The following is a 17,484-nucleotide window of genomic DNA, read 5'->3' as shown; positions in this document are numbered from 1 at the left end:
CACAACAGAAGAGTTCTGCCTAAATCAACTTCATCTCTGATCGGGATTTTCCTGCCTTGGCTTCCCCGATATCAGTTTTGACCGCTGTTACGAGTACTCTGAGGAGGCCGCCGTTCCATGTGGCCGGGAGGCTGTGACGGATCGCCTAGGTCAGATGTCCCCTGTTAGCAATATTGTCGCATGAGATTATTTGAATGTAGCGGACTTGGTACGGCAATATCCTTCCGCGGTGGAAGGAAGGTCGTTGGCGTTGGCATTTTGCAAAGTCGTCATCTGGAGTGTTGGTCAACGCTATGTATCTCATCCGGAGTCAGAACCCCCATGGTGCTCTGCAATGACCACGTAAACGGATGGGAATAGCGGAAGCCAACAAGCCTCATGATGGAACTGGACAAAGCTTTCGTTGTTCATATTTCCTCGCAGTAAATAGTAATAATAATAATAATAATAATGGTAATAATAAAAAGGTCCACCCTATACAGTTGTCCTGAATCTCAAAATTTTCGCCGGGGATTGCGGGATATATGAACAGGAAATATTCCATTTCCTGGTCCACGTAGAAGCAGTCATCTTGTCGGGCAGGATAAGCGACTGATAGATGACGGCGCATCAATTGCGGAACGCCTGGGTTGGATTTGATATGAAGCCGTCGAGGGGAAATTTGGAGAGAGATCATCTCGAGCTCTCGACATGCAGCTGTGCCCTAGACGGAACTTCACCGTACAAACGGATCCACTGCAAGGATTCACATAGTCTAGGTCAACTGTCGAGAGAGGTAAGGTCCGTATAAGCAAGAAACGTCTCGAATTCTGGTGTTGGCCAATTGTAATCCTCAAGACACGGTGCCAGAGACATGAGTGCGGATAGAGATAGAAGTGGTATTTGACGGTATCTGCCAGGCTCTGAGAGTGGTACAAGAGAATAGAAGACAGGAGAAAAGGAAGAAGAGACGAAAGTCTTTCAGGGGGAGGTATTTGTTGCTTCGGATTCTCCTGGTGGCATTCCGCGGCTGACGGATGGTGCGAAGAGAACAAAACCACTTCACCCTGTGTCGTCGTCCGCATCCTTTCGTCGTCTTTTCTTCCTCCTCTTCGTTTCCCTCCCCCCATTCGACTCCCACCACCCTCCTCAGTTCCTTCATCTGTGTACTGGTGACGCTGCTACCCTCTGGTAAGCTACTTGGATCGCGTGAAAATGATTTGCAGGGTTTAAAGAGTGTCCCCCCGGCATTCCTTCTGATAAGCGGATTATTTCCTCCTGGTGCTTTCCCTCCCGTACGCCAGTTTCACTCGGAACTTGATCCCGTCCTTTGGCCAGGTTTCTACGCAATCTCAAAGAGTCTGGTCGCCTTTGACCTGCTATATCGTTCTGTTCGTTATCATCAGCACCGATCCACCCTACAATATTTGACCTATCTCACGGTGCGATGGAAACTCGACCGGGTTTGTCCAGCGCGTCTCCCGCAACACCCGCAACCCTGTCCGACGTCACGAAACACTCCCACGAACCCCTCGACACCACAATGGCCTTTGAATATACCGAACAACTCCTGACCCCCGAGAACAGCCGTTCTGAGACCTCGAGCAATAATGAAAACGCGTCAAATGAGGAAAACCCTACTCTTCGCCGCCGATCTACACGGGTGACACGCGCTTCGCGGCGGGGAGGTGCTCAGCCGGAGGTTGACTCGGAAGTAGACGCTCATGGACTTCCTTCTCCTGCAGATACTCGGGAACGCATTCTGCTGACCGAGAAGCTGGTCAATGGCGGTGCGCCTGGGGAGAAGCGGTCTCGCTCCTCCCATCTCCGCCACAGTATAGCGATCATGGAGTCCGCCCTCCAAGCTGAAACAAAACTTGTCCCCGAGGCTATGGAAATAGATGACCATCCAATGGCCCCTGATACTCCTGTCTCGAAGTCATCGCAAGAACCGCCGCCGGAAGACGTGGCCGCCGCCTTACAACCTCGGACCCTACGAAAGCGTGTGGAACGGGCACTGGCCCAGGATGAAACTCACAACCGCAGGAGGGATTCTAGCGCCACCAAGGCCAGCAGTCAGACACCCACGAGACGCTCGTCTCGTTTAATTATACTAGAAAAGGTCTCTGACATTGCGAGTCGAGCTACTAGTATTTTGGGTAAACGCTCGAGAGGAAAGGAACCGGACCGACGATCTAGTTTGCGGCCTCGACATGTCGCCGCCCCGAAAGAGGAGCCTACCCGCGTCGTCAGCGAACCCCCCGCCAAAAAGCGACGTGTTTCAGACAGTGAAATTGTATCTAAGCCGGAATTAGAGCCCGAGTCTGCACAAGAGCCAGATACCCCCGTGGAGGTAATCACCCGGTTTAGAGAAAAACGCTGGTTGACCCATGGACTCTACACGGGACAAGAGTATACGAGATCGCGACCGAGTCAAAATAGGCACAAGAGCTCTAAGAGAAAGAGTCTCAATCCCGGCCAAGATAATAGTCAAAGGAGGTTTCTCCCAATGCCCATGTTTGTTGGAGAAAGATTATTACAGATAGGAAGAGATTTCCAACTGCCTTTCGACATCTACTCACCCCTTCCTCCTGGCCAACCTAAGCCTAACGAGTGGAGGAAGACGAATAAAAGTAGGCGGACTGTTGATTTACCTTTGTGTGACAGTGGAGTGCTGATTCTTTCAAACAGATGTTTTTGTTGGGGAAGCTGGAAGCATCTGGCGGGCCAGCAAGGAGTTGGAACTCTCAAAATGCATGTGCACAGAGGATACCGGCTGCGACCAGAACTGTCAGAACCGTTATATGTTTTATGAATGCGACGATAGCATTTGTGGGCTGGGCCCTGAGTGCGGTAATCGAAGCTTTGAGGACCTCAAACAGAGAACAAAGGCTGGAGGAAAGTATAATATCGGGGTCGAAGTCATCAAGACCGAAGATCGCGGCTACGGCGTCCGCAGCAATCGCACGTTTGAACCGGATCAGATCATTGTTGAATACACTGGAGAAATTATAACCCAAGCCGAATGTGAGAAACGGATGCGAACGGTATATAAGAAAAACGAGGTACAGCCAGCCCCTTCCTTCATGAGCCTGCACCCGAACGTGTTTCTGACCCTGCCAGTGCTACTACTTGATGTACTTTGACCAAAACATGATCATCGATGCCACGCGAGGCTCTATGGCCCGGTTTGTGAACCATTCTTGCCAACCCAACTGTCGAATGGAAAAATGGACTGTGGCTGGAAAACCGCGCATGGCCCTTTTTGCTGGTGATCGTGGGATCATGACTGGAGAAGAATTGACGTATGACTACAATTTTGAGTAAGACCTCCCTGCCAACCAAAGCACCCGCAACTTTGTAGATCATATTAACCCCTTGTAGTCCCTATTCCCAGAAGAATGTCCAGCAATGCCGCTGCGGTGCGCCCAAATGTCGCGGTATCCTAGGCCCACGGCCGAGGGAGAAAGAGCAACGAGCAGAGCTGAGAGCTGCGAAATTGAAAGAGCTCGCAGACGCCAAAAAGGCCCAGACCGCGAAACGGAGAGCCGAGAACGCTAGAAATCGACGACGAGCGTTGGCAGCCGCATCGATTAAGTCTGGTGTGAAGAAGGCCGTTTCGAGGGCACGTGCGACTGTCTCCAAAGCCAGGAGTAAGCCCACCAAATCTCCAGGCAAAAGCACGTCCTCTACCTCGAGGAAACCCGCAAACGCAAGTCCCAAAACGACTGCAGCGAGGAAGACTAATTCCAACCCCAAGGAGAAGGTTAAATTGCCCAAGATCAAAGCCACCAAGACGAAAGCGAGAGCCCCAGTTCGCAGCAGGAAACCCGCCCAGACAACAAAAGTAGAGACCGAAAAGACTTCCAAATCACCGTCTAAAGTCAAGAGCTCGCCTAAGAAGTCCAAGGCACCTGCTTCCCCTGTAACAAAGAGCCCGGCTGCACGAAAGCAACCGAAACAGCCCAAAAAGGATATTCTGAAGACAGCCCGGAAGACAATTGTTAAGGGAACTACCAAGCAATCCCCAAAGGCCAAAGACGCCGTTAAACGCACCAAGGCCGTCGCTAGCACCTCGGGGGGTTCGCCTGGAGCGAAGAAGACGACTTGAATTGACTGAATTGATCATCCAGTTGCATGGTACTTGGATTCTATGTAATCCAAACAACCTATTCAATCGCTCGAAGAGTACTTCAGCTACCCTTCAAATCAGTCTCGGCGACGAAACCACCCCCATATACATGTATGCAACCTTTCTTCCTGATTGTTCAAAGAGCTTGGCCTCTCTTTTTCCTCGCCTTATATTTCTCGGACTTCAACAACGCGAGCCCGCAGGCAACCGTGCAACTTCCACGTGGAGAGCAAGCACGCGCAGTACGGGCTTCAATTCTCAACTTTTCAACCCTCTTCCCCGCTTGGCTTTTATGATTTTGGTTCTCCCCCCCCCCTGGCGTTTACTTCTTTTGCTCCTTTCCACCCGATCCGTGTCTTATGTAAGGGGCCTGATTGGTCTGAATGGCCTGATTTGGGTAATTTTTTGTTGCTGTTGTTGTTGAAACTTTGACGTATATTTATGAGACCTTGAGTGCAGTGCAGTTTAGGTGTTCTTTCTGCTGTGTGGCTGTTTTGTTTAAACGGCGGGGAGAGAGGGATTGATTGATTGGATTGGATGGGATTTGGTAGTTTTGTTCCAGTCCAGACAGAGAGATAGGGCACTGTAATATTCATATTCTTCCATTTAATTTTAAATTCCAACTACGTGATCTGCTTCAAAGCATTTCGTTCTGGTGTGCTTTCATTTCCTCCTAGAGTACAGAAGTAAAAGGGATACATAATGATGGATCCAGGTATGCGTGTATGTATAATGTATGTATGTATTCAAGGCCGGTGGTGGTGGTTCATCAGAGAGCAAAGAAAGAAAGAAGAAACCAAACCAAACCAAACGCCAGACTTCCGCTGGAAACAATATCAAGGGTAAAAAAAAAAAAAAAAAAAAAAAAAAAAAAGAGAGAGAGAGAGAGAGATCAAAAATTAGATTTTACTCGGGCTGGGGCTCTTCAGGTGGTGAGGATGTAGCAGCAGCTCCTTTGGGACGATGAGATTCCCCCGGTTGCTCAACTGGGGATTCTGTGTCTGGAGGTTCTGCAACAGGGCCTGTGGTGGGCTGCTCTGCTACCGATTCGGGGGTTGCCTCTGGTTGCTCAGGGGTCCCCTGAATGCTTTCCTTGGACGGCTCACCAAGTGGCTGTGGTTGTTCCCGCGCAGAAGGTTCTGGTTCTGGTTGCTGTTCTTCGGTAGATGGTGGAGGCTGCTCTGTGGCTGGGGATTCTAGTGCTTGGTGGATGGTTGGCTCTCGCTCCGGCTGGGGCTCTGAGGGTGTCAGTGCTTCGATAGGTGGTGCGATTTGTTCTGGAGAAGGCACCTTAATGTCGGCCGTTGGTGCCTCTGCTGGTGTTTTCAAAGGAGATTGAACGGGTACAGCTGGTGTAGCCCCCGTTGTTGTTTCGTGAGTGGTAATGGCTTCTTTCTGCTTATCACTCTGAGCGTCTTCAGGTTTGTCACCCAAGCTCGCTTCTAGACTACCTAAGAGATCAACATTATTGCGCCCGTTAGTCTGTGGTTCTTGCTTTTGGACGGTAGCAGCCTCCTCCTCCTCCTCCTCCTCCTCCTCCTCTGGGGCTGGTTCTTGTGGAGGTTGCGGGACATCTGCCGAAGTATCCATATTCACAACATCATCTTCGACGGCCGGCTCACTTGGCTCTTTCATAACGATGTCCATGGGCTCCGGTTGTTCCACAGCCGACTTATCTGCATTATCGATCACAGACTTTGAAGATCCAGGCGCTAGAGACTGCACAACCTCCTGAGGGGGTGAAGGAGTCTTTTGAGTAGGCTTGGCCGTTTCTGGAGCCGGCTGTTGCTGAGTGTCCGACTTTGGCAGCGGAGAGAATGCACCGCTTACTTCTACGGGCTTGGGAGGCTCGTGGAGGACATCATCCGTCATCTCAACATCCTCTTCTGTCGCAGGCATTGCACTAGTTGACCCAGTCTGCTTCTTTGGAGGCACAGAGCTCGTTTCCTCCGCGGGCGCCTGCTGTGATTGTTCAGTAGCGGGTGGCTTAGCCGAAAGAGCTGTGGCTTCTGTTACAGTAGCGGATGATGATTCTGGAATTGGACGAGGCTGTGACTCAGTGCCGATTTCTGCAGGTACTGCATCGCTCGTAGGCCCAGGTGTGGGCTCTGGTTCGGGTTTAGTATTAGGTTGTCGACCTGGGGTCTCCGGGGTCTTCGTATCAAAGCCGGATTCGTCTCCTTCCCCATCCCCATCCCCATCTCCATCTCCATCCCCATCTCCATCTCCATCTCCATCCACATCTCCCTCACCCTCGCCGTCGCCGTCGCCGTCGCCATCATCGCTCTCCTCACCTTCTTCGCCATCATCTTCCTCATCATCTTGGGCTGTTTGATCAGCCGACATTCGTGAAGGATCTGTTTCCTTCGAACCATGAACATCGTTGGCTCCGTGTACGAGCGATGCGTCAGCGCCATCACCTGGAGCAAACATGACCTTCTTCCTTCGACCCTTTCCAAAGCCCTTCGCCTTGCGCTTAGGCGGAGGCGGTCGCCTTTTTGGAGGAGTGATAACGGACACCGAACCAGCCTCGGCGACCACCACTCCTTGCGCGTTGACCACGCCAACGCCTTCAATGACAGTGCCCGGTGCAGGTGCCTCAGGAGTCACAGTTACTTTGCTGTTTTCGGCGATCACCTGAGCCTCATCGGTAACTTCACCTTCAATCTTGTGTCCCTCTGGCACCCAAGCCGCGTAGATCGAAATATTCCCCGTGACAGGATCAATCTTCTTGAATCGGGTTTTCCTCATCGGGGCCGAACCATTAGCCCCATCTACAGTCCCAGCTGTCGAACCGTATAACGACACCAGACCCGGCCGTCTTTTCGCGAGAAATTCCACTTCTGGAGCTTCTAAGTGTTTGGGGACCGTAGACCATTTGCGCATGGCAAAGCTACGCTCCGTGCTTGGCGCCGCCTGCTGTTCATCAGCATCCGTAGCTTCCTTTTCATCATCCTCAGAGTCCTTCGAAGCTTGACGAATGTATATGCATCCGGAGCGGGCAGCACGGAGAAGCGCTCGACTCATGGGCGTGAGGAGATGGCTATCTCTGGGCATTGGACGTTCAGGAGCAGCTTGCTTTCCACCGGGGCCAGGCTGGACTGGTTCTGTTCCCTCCGTTTTGGGTTCTTGCGATATGGTCTGGACCTGACGCGTCCATCGTCGGACGGGGAGTCCCTCAAAGACATCGTGATCGATCTGGCCGGTTCTGGTACGGTTGGCGCCCTCGCCAAATTGACGCCCTGAACGAGAGGACCTAAACTGGGGGATGTTAATAAATTGGCCCCGACAGAGCTATACCACTTCATAGTGCCTTGTTTTTGATAGAACAGATCTTTGGGAAGGCGAGTTGGACTCACTGTCGGGGGCATGGCGCGCGACAGGGCGGAATCTTCGAGTTCTCCTAGCCCGAATGAAAAAAAAAAAAAAAAATCAAATTAAAAGGTAGATTTAAAAACAATTGTCGCGCTGTCCCATAAAATTAATAAGAGCAGGGGCCGGGAACAGGATAGAAGAGATCGTGGGTAGGCAATCCAACTTGTCGAGCTGGACGGAGGCGCTCTTATAAATGAAGGCGAAGGCGCGGTTGGCCTGGGGTCTCGGCACGTGACCGCGACTACGATCGGGGTATAATTATTCGATGTAGAAAAGACACGACAGAACTACGACCAAAAAATTTTGCGCTTGGAGATGAGAGAGAAGATTTGGGGTTCTGGCGAAAAAGCATCACAGCTCACGAAAAAATGTAGGTTCAATAAAAGTACAGAGCAATCACCCAGTCTATGCCACCACTGCAACACCGTCACCAGAGCTTTGATGGCTAAGTCACCAAAGATGGTGTAATATTTGTTGTGGAACTTCTCTCAAATTTCACAAATAAAAGAGAGACTCTTGAGTATGTGGAGATTTTGTTAAATTAATCTAAACTGTGAAAACAATTAGCGGCTTTGAATAGGCTGCCAGAAAAGAGTACAAAACAGGTAGGTATTCTTACCCAGCATCCTTCTGGCGAAGAAGGACCGCCTTCGTGTCTAGTTTCCTTCCCCTGCCTAGGAGATGAGATGAGTCCGTGTCTCGTGGGTAAACAGAGACAAGAATCGTATTAGCTTACTGTCTTCTGGCCCTCCACGACTAATCTATCCATTTGGTAGAATTGACTGATAACGGTTTGTCTCTATAGTTAATATTAGTCCATCTGTACACAATGCGAGGGAGGCATTACTGAAGTTCCGAAGCGAAGTTGTTTCGGCGGGGTGCTGGAACGTGCGGTGGCCACCTCCAAAAGTGCGATGCAACTAACCTTCATCATCCGCAAACTCTGTAGACCCTCCTGCATCAGCTCTTGTATCCTCCTATCTTCAGTCTCCTTTTGGTGTTCCCGGAAAGCGTCCCGTGTTCTTCGAAGGGCGTACTCGCGGAAGTTGTAGTTTGAGAACTGGGAGGATTGGCGAAGCAAAGAGCGGAACTGCATATTTAACCACGAGTATTAGCGATTCTATTATTAACCATATGACATTAATATGTTATCCTGAGTCGGAAGGCCACATACCAAAGACCGGACCTGGAAGGCAGTGTCCCGTTGGAGAGTTGAAACGGACATGGTGACGGGTTAAGAATTTAAGGAGTGGAGATTGACAATGGTGACAAAGGAAAAGCAAGCGCAGCGAAGAGAAACAGCCCGGAAACAAATGCGTAGTTCGGAGGGTCAAGATGATATCGGGAGATCCTTGTGGTAGACGACTCTAGCCTAGCCCTGGCTGTTCCGCACGAGGGTAGCAAGACAGCAGACAAACAAACAAACTCCGATGCTATCCAGAGCTTGACGGCCTATGCTATCTTAGAGGAATCAGAATCCCAGATGCTATTTGGGAGGCGTTAGCCGCAATTCCGAATGTCGCAACTGGGTATGACGAAAGGCGACGGGTCAGAGGAGGACCTTCCTCTCAAAGAGGACGCAGGAACGGAACAGTTGAGGACAATATGAAGGGAGAGAGGAGAATAGAACCGAAGTAAGGTCACTCACAGGATGCGGGAGAATGGGCGAGTAATCGAAGCGTAGGTTGAACAACGGATCGATTGTCGTCGACTTCGGGAAATTCTTTGGAGGTTTTTTTTTGTTCGGAGGCGTGAAATGACGGAGTTATCGGACTCCTCGGGCAGCTTCACTTTTTTGTCGTCCGCTTTCCAACAACTCAAGACTGGTTGTATCGACACTGCATCATTCTATTTCTTTCATCCATTCATTCTTTTTTTTTTTTCACGGTCGTCCTTAGTTCCTTCCGAGTCTCTACACATAATATCTCCTTGCAATGGCGCAGTTGCTCATCCCGCCGACCTCGCGTCATAGCTCAGAATCCCCCGAAGAAGAGCTGAAGCAACTTCATCTCGCTGATTCTGCGACAAATCCTTTACAGCTGCTGGACACTTTATTGGAAAGATATCTCCACCTGCTTGACAAACACCAAAAGCTGCAGACAAAGCTAGCATCAAAGCTATCTTCGGTATGTGTTCTGGGAGTAGCCATCAGCCAGCTTGGGCGTCCTGGATGGGTGGCAGCTGAACTGGTTGATACAGGGATTTCTTTCTCTTGCGCAAGCGAATTATACCTGTCCTCCCGGTCGACGTTATGGCGCTGACTACTATGACGAGCGTATGAAAGCCACAAGACGAGTGTGAGTCTGGGTTAAATCGCGATTAATCATGAAGCACCTCTTTCCCAATTATGGAGATATGGCTAATTGATGAGCGTATAATTAGGGGATTACAACCTCCCTTATCCTCCGATGAGACTACGCATTCGGCTGAACTAGGAAGAGTGCTAGAAACTGGCATCCATTCTAGGCATATCTTTGCAATTGAGGCCTTTACAAATGCCGAGGAGGACGAGCAGCTCGAGAAAGCCGATCAGGTAGAGACATCTCAATCGGACGAGAACACCACAAAACAGGATTCTTCAAAAAATGACGCGGCACAATCTACTCCGAACTCTCTAGAGCTGTCAAGCTCTTCTGCGGTTGAACCCGAAACAGATACTACCCACAAGACCGTGAAGAAGAGGTCCGGTGCTTCAGACCCAATTCGGTGGTATGGTATTCTTGTTCCCCCCTCCCTGCGTAGCGCCCAGAAATCCTTCACGGAAGCCGTAGAAGGCTATCTCCCAGAGCTAGCAAGCGTTACGGTCGAGATGCAAGCTGCAGAGAAGGAAATTACCCGATTGCGGGAGGAACTGGGTCGGCAAGAGTGCGCATAGGATATACATTGAAGATTCTATTTTTCCTCCTTTATTTGGATAGGTTTTTGGGGTCAAGAGAATCATTTATTGCGACCTTCTGTAGTCCATCTCATCCAGTATCAACCTGATATCATTAGGGGACTCGAAATAGACTACAAGACGCGTGGTGTTTGAATATACTATTTTTTTTTTCATGCATGACCTGGTTAGCCTAACCAATGAAGGGGATTTAAAACGTCAGAGACAGCAATGTTTTTTTTTTGTTTCTTTGGATGGAGTCGAATCAGGTCTGTGCTCCTATTTCGAGCAGATTCAAATCTCAACGTCTTCATCAACAAGCTCTTCATTCTTATCTTTCATCATCCCATCCCATCATCTTTGAATCTTTTAACTTCTTACAGACACCAGCATCATAAGATCCACCGTCCTGATAATGAATATCAGAGGAATGTCTCATAATATTCCAGGTTTCCTCCCTCTGGCTTTAACCTCGAAACCAAGCTACTCTGTAGCTCATTGAACTAGCCGCCTCCTGAGTCCTGACTGGAAGCGAAATTATCAGCTGGCGGCAGGGTTGTATGGGGGTATTATTTATTCCCCCCATCGTTTGCGGTCAATCCCTTTGAAGACATTGGCTACTTATCCGATCATTACTCTCCGCCAGCTCTGGTTAGATTTGTGGTTTCTGTTTGACCTTTAATGGTGGGAATGAGGCCACATTCCAGACCGTGATTGAGAGTACTCGATCTGATCTGGGGAACATCCAATTCCAGATGGGTAGCCTGGTTTCAAGTTGAAATCTTCTGTCTGCTAGCCGTCGCGTCTCTACCTAACCTGAGACGCACTATCAAACCACCATCTCCTTAGTCGCCTCCACCCGGCCAATAGCCTCAGTAACCACGGGCCTTTTCTTTCCTTCCAGCTCCTAGTCCTTAATAGCCAAGCCTTCGCTTATTCAATCACCCACGATAGGGTTGTACGGAGTACTGCCTGAAACCACTTCAACAGTCTGCGCAGAGTGTCCCAAAGAATCTACAGCTTCTGGAAGAGAGTATACTCTCTCTCTCTCTCTTTCTTTCTTCAAGATATTGCAGCGGACAGACTTGGGAAACACCCCCTTTCCCCTTTTTAAACTATCGATGGACTGCCCCTCGACTCCTAAGGCTTGGGATGTCGAACTAAGAGGCCTGGCGTCGGTGTCAATTTCGCACTAGGGTTTGCTCCCCACTCACTTATCCCCAAAGATTCCAAGAGGCCGACTACTAGTGCAGGGGAGTTTGGCCCATGTAACCAGGAATAGCTCACATATTCAATGTCTGACACTTGGTTCTGAAGTCTCTGGAAGACCCTTCCTTTCATTACCCACCTCGTGTGAGGTACTAACTGACTATCGACTCCGCCTCTCCTTACTCCGTAGAACCCGCCTCTCCTCCTTATCTCGCTCTTCTCTTCACTTCCTAGCCAAGGGCTAGAGGCTCTTTTATTTCTTTGGGCGAACCTGTAAGTCTTTGCCATACACTTACTGGTCACAGAATGTAACTGACAGTCGAACCTCATGTGATTTTAGGGATGGTTACTTGAAGAATATCACGAGACTTGGGAACGACGATACAATGAAGTTGTGAACGCGCTGTTAACCCTCTCTCTTCCATTCTTTCCAAATCTGTTTCTGTGGTACGCAGTCTTCGTCCAGTCATTGCAATGCGATTTTGAACCGTGGCATTGAACTAATTTGCAAATATCCTCAGAGGCATTGAGTGCCACCGCACCAACCACTTTCTTTCCTGTCTTGAGCTCTTGGCCCTCAAGTTCGTTCGTTCAAAGAATCTGACCTGAACAGTCGCTCCTCGCTCCATCATCTAAACCGGTTGGAGCTTTAAACAATCGTTTTGACTGTCTACAGTGTTTCTCTTCCGTTCTTTCTTTCTTATCATTGAGCTTCTTTCTCCATCTAATGCGAGCTGGTTTTTGCTCATTCATATACGCTTTTGACGACAGAAGAAACTCTTGAACGACCGTTTTCTACCTATCAACGTTTCTTTGTCGACTAGATTTGACTTTTTCTCTTGGTGCCTCGTCTCGTGCTCGTTGCTCGATTTATTGACTATCCCATTAACCAACATGGATCCGTCAGCTGGTTCCGACTCCAATCCTCCCGAAAGAAAGGGATCTGTTCGGCGAGCAAGAGAAATGTTAGAGGCGGGTCGACGTCCCAAAATTCAAGTTCCCCAGGCAAACGCAGGAGGAATACCACCCTCCAGACGAGATGCTCGCCAAACACAGTGGCCTTTACCGGACGACAATATGTTACAAACGAATGTTGTCGATCAAAAAGGGACTCCGTTAATCTCGAAGAGCCCTCCGCCTCAACGACCACCTCGTCCCGATCTTCCATCCCCTTCTATCTACTCAGTCAGAAGCGCTTCAGATGCTGCGCCCAGTCCGCTGCACATCAATCACCCGAAACCCTCCTTTTCACATCCATTTCACAATCAACTGCTCATCCATCCAGCTTTGAGGGACCCTGCACCTGTCACAAGCGAAGATACGCCTAGAAAACCAGGAGTTTCTTCTGTTAATTCTATTCAGTCACTACCTGATTTACCACAGCCGATTCCTCCTAGGAAGCCGGGTAACCTTGCTCCTCAGGCTGCGGCGCGCGCAATCATGAATCACCCAGCGTCTGTTTCGCCCATCCCCGAGGAATTACTTGACAGCCCGACAATAATCAATAAGCCTTACGCTCCTAGTCGAACCACCCGCTCTAGCTGGAGTTCCGAAAAAGGGGAGTCTGCTATCCTCGGGGCCTATGCAGATGGCGATTCCGGTGGTGCGCATGAGTTTACGCATGCGATCGAAGGCCACAATGGAAATATAATTCGTCAAGCCAGTCTTGGGAAAAGAGGCAAGCCTTCCCTACGTACGATCAGTAAGCCATGCGTGGATTCCCCCCCACTCCCCAAGAGTGAAAGCAAAACAGTTTCTCCTCGGGAGCTCGCAACCGGGGCTGCTCTGAAAGAAGTCGCGGCTGGTGTGAATCCAAGAAACTCTCTTTCATCAGATTCGTCTGAAGAGTCACATTTCGACCCGGAAAAACCACCCATAGTGTTGGTCGAGGATCCAAGGCCCCATCAAGGTTATCGTAATAGAGGTTTTGCGAAGGAGGTGGGGGCACTGCCCAAGGGTGCCCCAACAATGAGTGAGATCAGACCAGGGGCCCGCAGACCTCCTCGGTTGAATATGGCGGCGGTTCGTGATGCAGAGGCGCGAGGCAGTCTTACAAGTTTGTCGGATTTGATCAAGCGTGCAACAAAACTTGCGTCAAATTTGGAGCATAATAGAACGGCAAGCAGAAACGATTTGCTTAATGCTGGCGGGGGCTCGAGGTTCGCATTTCGTGGTGAGCAATGCAACGCGCTAGCTGGTCACCAATCTCTGGGCTAATACAAAATTTAGGTGATCATAGCAGCAGGTCAGGCTCGATTAAAGATATTTTGGCCTCATTCCCACCGCCTGCCGCAACCCCAGAGGGTCACTCATCTTGGCCGGTCTTCTTCCAGAGGTCTACTCTTCACCAATTGAACTCCCAAGAACAGGGCCCAGAAGAAGGCCAGGAAAAAGGCACAAATAGACAACGTCGTTGTTGTGGACTCCCTCTGTGGGCGTTCATTCTGATCTGCATCATTCTAATCCTCGTCATTGCCGCTGCTGTTCTCATCCCGATTTTCCTTGTTGTGGTGCCTCGAGAGCATCAAAATAGTGCTAGTAGCGGTTCGACATGCGAGAAGACTGCACCGTGTGAAAACGGTGGTGTCAGTGTCTCAAGTGGCAATGTTTGCTCCTGCGTTTGCGCTAATGGCTACACTGGTTCACGCTGTACAACTGTGGGAGATGCCAGTTGTGTCACGACCGAAATCACTCAGGGTTCAACATCACGAAATGCTACCATGGGAGATGACCTCCCTCGTCTATTCGAAGACTCTAAGACCAATTTCAGCATACCCCTTGATCCAATTACTATCATGGCGCTCCTCAGTCAGAACAATGTCTCCTGCACGACCGAAAATGCTCTTGTGTCGTTCAGTGGCATGACCTCAAGCAACAGCACCCGTCGTTCTTTGTCTCTCGATGAAGTCTTGGTCCCAGACGGGGAGCCTTCTGATGATAATGGTCCTCCTGGCCCGGCCCCTATACATACTCCCACACCGACCCTTACTGCCCGAAATTCTATTGCGACAGAAAATGGCATCGTTTTCGATAACTCGTCAGTCACCGAGACCTCGCAATCCGTAGAAACAACTCCTTCCTCAGTCGCCACACCGAAATCAACTTCAACAACCTCCAGCTCTTTGACCATCACTACGAAAGTCCTTGATTTCTCCCGAATCGCTGTGCTTTATATCCTGGAAAAGACTGGCACTCTCGAGGCAGCCATGTTCTCCGCAGACGCCATACAGACCTACCTGGAGAAGTCGTACTCCCACTCCTCCAATGGGATATACCATCTGAACCTCGTTCCCGCTGGGGTGAAGGGTAATTTTACCCTCGACTTCCAGGACTTGACAATCACCAATCTCAACGGGGATGTTATTGGTGGTTAGTCAACCTCTCATTCATACCTACTACTATTATCATTACTCTCTTTTTTTTTTTTTTTTTTTGTAACACCCCGTACTATGTTGTATATTCATTCCGCTTCCGCTTGGGATGCTAAATCTCCCCCAAAATTTTTTGGCCACGTTCCTTTACATTATTATGCACTTCTTTTTCTTTATTACCCTACAAGTACCTACTTAGTTTCTTGTTTACCTCCATGAGGCGTTTTTGGTACATACACATACATTAGTACATTGTTGTTTCTTTCCCCTCCTCCTTCTCCCCCCTAAACAATTCTTCCTTATCCACTGATGGAGATCATATGTAGATATGTAGCGTGTACAGTTGGTTAGTGAGTAAATATTTTTGATATATATATAGACAGACACTTAACAGCCTCTGTGTTATGCTATGGCAGTAAATGTCTTTTGATCAGGTGTTAAATTTTTTTTTTTTTTTTGGTTTCTCTTCTAATAATACATACATATCAACTAGAAACATAAAAATGACTATTTTTTTTTAAATAAATAATCACTGGAAGCTCCACACAAAAAGGCTGTATTTACATACACAGCTAGCTGGTGATGATATAAAAATGACAGGGTGGAAGTGAAGGGGAAAAAAAATTCATGAGAGACTGCATGCATCCCACTAGATCATACAAAACGCATATAAAACAATTAGCTGTTTGAATGGAAAGGGAGGGAGATTCCATGTAATGCAGATTAGTCCCCGATCATGGGGCGGATTCTTCTGATTCGATCATCCAGGATCATACTCTCAGCCTCCCATCTCTTGCGTTCCTTGGTTTTGGCCTGGATCTGTTTCTGGGAGGGACCGAACCACGATGCCTTAGCTGTCTCGATAGTTTCGTGCTCATCTTGTCGAGCTTGGGCGACCAGTTGGGAGACCATTGTTTTCCAGTTCTCTAGGCCGACACGGAGGCAATCAGCACAGCGGTGTTGCGGGCTGCTATGTTCGGGTTTGAGGTCGAGGAGAGTGGTTTCGGCCATGTCGACCGCGTCACGGGTCCAGGCAAGACCATTTTCTTTTGAAGAGGAAGCGAAGATGATTTCGCCAATGTAGGTCATCAACCCTGCCTCGTCGCAGGCAGAGCTGGTAGTTCGAAGAGGGGGCTCGTTTCCAGAGGGGAGGGGAGGTGGGTATTGAACCGGGGTGAAAACGATTTTGAGAGTGTTGAAAAGAGAGCGGAATGGGTCGTTAGTTGGCTTGGGAAATGAAGGTTGAGTGGGGGGAAGAAGAGCTCCAGGAGGCGCCGGCGGAAGGTCACGGCGGGCTTTTAGCACGGAGGTGAAGATGGATAGAGCTGTAGCGAGATTTCCTTGTCGGGCATGGTGAACTGCGAGCGCTGTGGATACCCGAAAGATATTTTCAGATGGAGATTCTTTGCCGTTGTTCCTGAGGATTCCTGTCTTCAAATCTACCACTTTTGCAGCATCCACTGGTGACCCCTCAGCTGCGATATCCATCGCCCAAGAATACATATCAGCCGCGGTATCCTTCAAGCCCTTATAGTCCAGCCAGTCCGCATACGCAAGAGCGGCATCGAGTTTTTGCCTCGTATCAAATCCACGAGTAGTCAGGATCTTCATGTAGAAGACCTCCGGGCTAGGTGATGCCGGCTCACAATCCTCTTCTTTCAGAATGGCTTTCTGCCCCGGTGGCATGGGCTTCGGACGGGGGTTGGATGGACCAATGACATAGGCCGCTGGTGCTGAGAGACGCTGCTTCCGGTCCGTCAACCAACCCTCGAGATTCTCCGCGGCCCTGGCAGCTCCCAAAAGAGCCTCGAAATAGCCCCGTCTCCATGGTTCACTCTTCGCCGAGATATCAAATCCCGTCTTGCCCACACCATCCACTAAGATCCCACCCTCCTCCTGTTCCACAATTCCCTTTCCTTCACCATCCATGTCTTCCAATCGTGCCAGCAACTCCCCCAGGAATCCCGAAACCTGCGGCCAACTAGTCATCACTTTGCCCATCTGTTCCGGGTTTTGCTGGGCGTGGGCCGACCGCAGGCACCATCGACTTTTCCAGGTCCATTCCGGCGGCGTGGGCCACTTGTGCTCGAGTTCTTCATGATACACGCCCAACCTGATCACCTGGAATAAGACGAGTATAGCGGTCACGGACAGGCTGACCCGCAGCCCGCGCGAAAAGCGGCGTTTATAGTGATTGCGGCTCTCGGTGGAAATGAGTCGCGCAAAGTGCTGGCGAAGATGAACAGACAATGGTGGAAGGGCGCGACTGCTTGGAGAGGGGGAGAGAAAGGGAAGCTGGGGTCGACCCAACGAAGGTGAGAGAATCAAAAGAGGCGATTTTCGGGTGAACGGGCGGCAAGGTGGATTTTGAGCGCCATGGTGGGCGAGGTGCGGACGTACTAAACGGGAGGACCCCGATATTCGAGGGAACCGGCGACAATGTGGAAGCATTTTGGGATGCTTGGAAGTATGAAATCCATGATCCAAGTTGTTGCCGATACGATTGAAGTTTCGCCGGCCAGATGACGATTTGGGGTGTTTGT

The 17,484-nt window shown here is 49.8% G+C and overlaps 7 protein-coding genes across 7 annotated transcripts; 3 read left to right on the top strand and 4 right to left on the bottom strand.

Annotated features, from left to right (window-relative positions):
• Positions 1 to 19: 19 nt before the first annotated feature.
• On the bottom strand, positions 20 to 1,154 carry P175DRAFT_0556866 (uncharacterized protein; the record flags this gene model as incomplete). The annotated part of the gene is made up of 4 exons (XM_040900721.1): positions 765 to 1,154; positions 481 to 703; positions 206 to 291; positions 20 to 145 (listed from the first exon to the last, which is right to left on the bottom strand). Exons 1-4 carry the CDS (start codon positions 1,107 to 1,109, stop codon positions 20 to 22), a joined length of 780 nt encoding a protein of 259 aa, XP_040753307.1. The 5' UTR covers positions 1,110 to 1,154.
• A 272-nt stretch (positions 1,155 to 1,426) lies between these two features.
• P175DRAFT_0434623 (putative histone-lysine N-methyltransferase (Ash1)) lies at positions 1,427 to 4,090 on the top strand (the record flags this gene model as incomplete). The annotated part of the gene is made up of 4 exons (XM_040893674.1): positions 1,427 to 2,612; positions 2,671 to 3,044; positions 3,103 to 3,302; positions 3,364 to 4,090. The coding sequence occupies 4 exons, from the start codon at positions 1,427 to 1,429 to the stop codon at positions 4,088 to 4,090; spliced, it is 2,487 nt and encodes an 828-aa protein (XP_040753306.1).
• A 927-nt stretch (positions 4,091 to 5,017) lies between these two features.
• Positions 5,018 to 7,482, bottom strand: P175DRAFT_0531453 (uncharacterized protein; the record flags this gene model as incomplete). Its single annotated transcript, XM_040899876.1, has 2 exons — positions 5,018 to 7,372; positions 7,471 to 7,482. 2 exons carry the CDS (start codon positions 7,480 to 7,482, stop codon positions 5,018 to 5,020), a joined length of 2,367 nt encoding a protein of 788 aa, XP_040753305.1.
• A 519-nt stretch (positions 7,483 to 8,001) lies between these two features.
• Positions 8,002 to 8,750, bottom strand: P175DRAFT_0500804 (LYR motif-containing protein). The gene is made up of 5 exons (XM_040897030.1): positions 8,661 to 8,750; positions 8,412 to 8,606; positions 8,223 to 8,285; positions 8,106 to 8,156; positions 8,002 to 8,037 (listed from the first exon to the last, which is right to left on the bottom strand). Exons 2-5 carry the CDS (start codon positions 8,580 to 8,582, stop codon positions 8,023 to 8,025), a joined length of 300 nt encoding a protein of 99 aa, XP_040753304.1. The 5' UTR covers positions 8,583 to 8,606; positions 8,661 to 8,750; the 3' UTR covers positions 8,002 to 8,022.
• A 252-nt stretch (positions 8,751 to 9,002) lies between these two features.
• P175DRAFT_0556863 (uncharacterized protein) lies at positions 9,003 to 10,860 on the top strand (the record flags this gene model as incomplete). Its single annotated transcript, XM_040900720.1, has 4 exons — positions 9,003 to 9,079; positions 9,459 to 9,612; positions 9,686 to 9,783; positions 9,869 to 10,860. The coding sequence occupies 4 exons, from the start codon at positions 9,003 to 9,005 to the stop codon at positions 10,359 to 10,361; spliced, it is 822 nt and encodes a 273-aa protein (XP_040753303.1). The 3' UTR covers positions 10,362 to 10,860.
• A 1,604-nt stretch (positions 10,861 to 12,464) lies between these two features.
• On the top strand, positions 12,465 to 14,944 carry P175DRAFT_0508806 (uncharacterized protein; the record flags this gene model as incomplete). Its single annotated transcript, XM_040898380.1, has 2 exons — positions 12,465 to 13,743; positions 13,800 to 14,944. The coding sequence occupies 2 exons, from the start codon at positions 12,465 to 12,467 to the stop codon at positions 14,942 to 14,944; spliced, it is 2,424 nt and encodes an 807-aa protein (XP_040753302.1).
• Positions 14,945 to 15,374: 430 nt separating this feature from the next.
• Positions 15,375 to 17,420, bottom strand: P175DRAFT_0500798 (uncharacterized protein). The gene has a single exon (XM_040897029.1). The coding sequence runs from the start codon at positions 17,390 to 17,392 to the stop codon at positions 15,665 to 15,667; it is 1,728 nt and encodes a 575-aa protein (XP_040753301.1). The 5' UTR covers positions 17,393 to 17,420; the 3' UTR covers positions 15,375 to 15,664.
• Positions 17,421 to 17,484: the final 64 nt, after the last annotated feature.

Source organism: Aspergillus ochraceoroseus (assembly GCF_002846915.1).
Source record: "Aspergillus ochraceoroseus IBT 24754 chromosome Unknown P175scaffold_3, whole genome shotgun sequence".
Lineage (NCBI taxonomy): Eukaryota > Fungi > Ascomycota > Eurotiomycetes > Eurotiales > Aspergillaceae > Aspergillus > Aspergillus ochraceoroseus.
Note: the sequence above shows the minus strand (reverse complement) of the source record. Positions and strands in the feature narration are given on the sequence as shown.